General features: G+C 46.1%; 1 protein-coding gene across 1 annotated transcript in view; it reads right to left on the minus strand.

Annotated features, from left to right (window-relative positions):
* Nucleotides 1-6: 6 nt before the first annotated feature.
* DUT (deoxyuridine triphosphatase) overlaps nucleotides 7-2,569 on the minus strand; it is a 14,087-nt gene continuing 11,524 nt past the window's right edge. The window contains exon 6 of the mRNA XM_025210499.1: nucleotides 7-1,734. Within this exon, the coding sequence (XP_025066284.1) occupies nucleotides 1,678-1,734 (57 nt within the window). The 3' untranslated portion in view covers nucleotides 7-1,677. The remainder of the gene's footprint in view (nucleotides 1,735-2,569) is intronic.

The raw sequence follows: 2,569 nt of genomic DNA on the forward strand, positions 1-2,569 counted from the left end.
TAAGATTATGCACTTTGCAAATATGCCTTGTTAATAAAATGTTCAGGTGTGATTGTATCCCTGTATCTCGCTATCAGCAGCATTTTGAGTACAGCAACTGAAAAAAGTATTTGAGTTTCCATATGAGCTACTTTAGAAAACCATATCTATCTGGAAGTAAATTAGATCCTGACCGAGAATTTTATAATTTGTTCCTTTCCTTATATTAACCAATCTCCTAAGGTTTCTTTGTGTGGTTCTCTAGGGAAGTGATATTGGTATACCCTCTATCAATTATTTCTGGGAGGGTTAATTTACTAAATAAAGTGTAGCTTGTTCTCATTCTTCTCGACAGGCTTGCACCAAATGCAGTCCTATTGTACCTTGCAAGTGTCATACAGCCTCTGACAAATGCAGCTACTCTAGCAGGTCCTGAAGGGAAACATCACAGAAAACAGAACCAGCAGTTTGTGTGTATTTACAGCTAGGTCAGTATAATGTGCCTGTCAAGCTGTCTCAGCCAGTATGTAGCTTGTTTCATAGGGAGACAGCTTCTGCATCACTTTCAGGATCACATACCAGTAGAGCTTGCTGCAGCAAATGGAGATAAAGGATTTTGCACCACAGCTACATGTACAGATAAAGACTATCCTAGTCCCAGACTAGTCCCTGTTGTGTTTCAGGGTACCTGTGACTATCAATAAAGCAGGGGTGGGTAAAATATGGCCAAAGGATTTTGTCCAGCCCACAGTGGGCCCCCTTGGCCCCACCAGGCTGTTGTGCATGGGGCTGGTCTTACCACCCCTAGGTGTGTGGCAGCACAGCAGCTGGACTCCACTTCCTGGCAGCCCCAGTGACAGCAGCTCCACTGAGACCAGTGAGGACCTGCATGGGCAGGATGTGTGGCAGGGTGGATGTCATGGGGTTGTGAATTGGTGGGGAGCAGCATCTGCAACTGGAACAGGTGGGCAGGGCTGGGATCTTAGGACCATGACAATGCAGGGCTGGGATCTAGGACCATGACAATGCAGGGCTGGGGCCTCCACATGCCCCTACCTACAGAACCACACATCCTTGTAATGGGTGCTGGGGAATGGATTGTAGCCCTGCACTGGACCCCAGCCTCGCACTGTCACAGCCCCTAACATCCTAGCCCTGCCCAACTGTCCCACTCCCGGATGCCACTTCCTACCCACCTGTGGCCCCATTCCATCAGTCCTGCCTCACACAAAGCAAAGCCACTTAGGGAGTTTTTATGAGGCTTATGGAGGGAGAGGGGATAGGTGCTGTTGAACCAGCCTGTGACAGGTCACCAAAACTCCCTAAGTGGGCCTCCAGTCCAAATAATTGCCCACTGCTGCATTGAGGGCAAGCAATGAATGTGCAATGAATGAACCAACAGATAAAGTTCCCTGTGGTCTGGATCTAACTTGTGAGGAGGAGCAAGTTTGACACCCTTGCTTTAAGTAAGCATGCCACTGAGCATTACCTAATTTCGCTTCTGAGTGAAAGGGGAGAGATGTGTAGGAAATCTTGTATGACGGTTTTAAGCTTTTTATTTTCACAGAACCTAAAGTTCCAATTCCTACATTTAAAGAGAATTCTAGAAACAGGCACATTTAAAAAAAAAAAAAAAAGGCAATATTTAATTTACAATACCCAAGTACAATAAGGACTTATTACATCCAAGTTTTATCTTCAGTTCTTTCCAGTTGAACCAAAGCCACCCACACCACGTTCAGTGTCATCTAGATTCTGAAAAATATCAAACGTTAGCTTTTTCAAAAAGTTTTAAAAAACAGTAAAATGTTCCTATTCTTGCAAATTCATTTCATTTTCCAGAGCTGATGAGTGATTTATAGTATAAGAGGTATAGCGTAAAAGCAATACCAATCTAAAGTACGCGTATTTTATTTTTTTTAAAATAAAAATCCAGTCCAGGAGTGAGTTTTGCAGTTTTTGATTTTTAAAACATAATACGTTTGAACACAATGGTTTAACAATAGTCATCTACAAGAAAAAAAAATGCACCCAAGACATTTTTCTTTCCATTTGTGATATCCATGATATGCATTAGTGTTAATTGTTAGAGGTGCACCAATATATTGGATCAGCACCAATAAAAGGAAAATTGATATTATTGGCAATTGGCATTTTTTCCCACCAGTGTAGTCTAATGTCGCCAATAAATGCCTCATGTATGTGCGCAGCCGCATGCATGCACGTGGTCTGGAATGCAGCCCTGCAGTTTAGAGAGCAGCATCTGGGCAGTACGTAGAGTCTGGGGGAGGGGGGCAGATCGAGGCCCCCCATGGTGAGGGAGGGAGTGGGGCTGGGGTAGGCACTGCCCAGCCAGGGCGGGGTGTGGAGCAGTGCTGCAGGTGGCTTGTCTTGGGGAACAGGGGGGTGGGTGGCTCCCTGCTGTTGCATGCACCCCTGAGGGGGACATGGGGGAGGCATGTGTCCCCCAGATTTGTGCATGGCACAAGGGTGGGCTGCCCATTGCAGGCTCAGGGCCAGGGGCTGCGCCAGCCTTTTCCTGGCAGGGGGGGCTACAGCAAGCTTCTGTGCTGGGAACAGGCTGGTGCAG

This window comes from Alligator sinensis, unplaced genomic scaffold (assembly GCF_000455745.1).
Source record: "Alligator sinensis unplaced genomic scaffold, ASM45574v1 scaffold814_1, whole genome shotgun sequence".
Classification (NCBI taxonomy): Eukaryota; Metazoa; Chordata; order Crocodylia; family Alligatoridae; genus Alligator; species Alligator sinensis.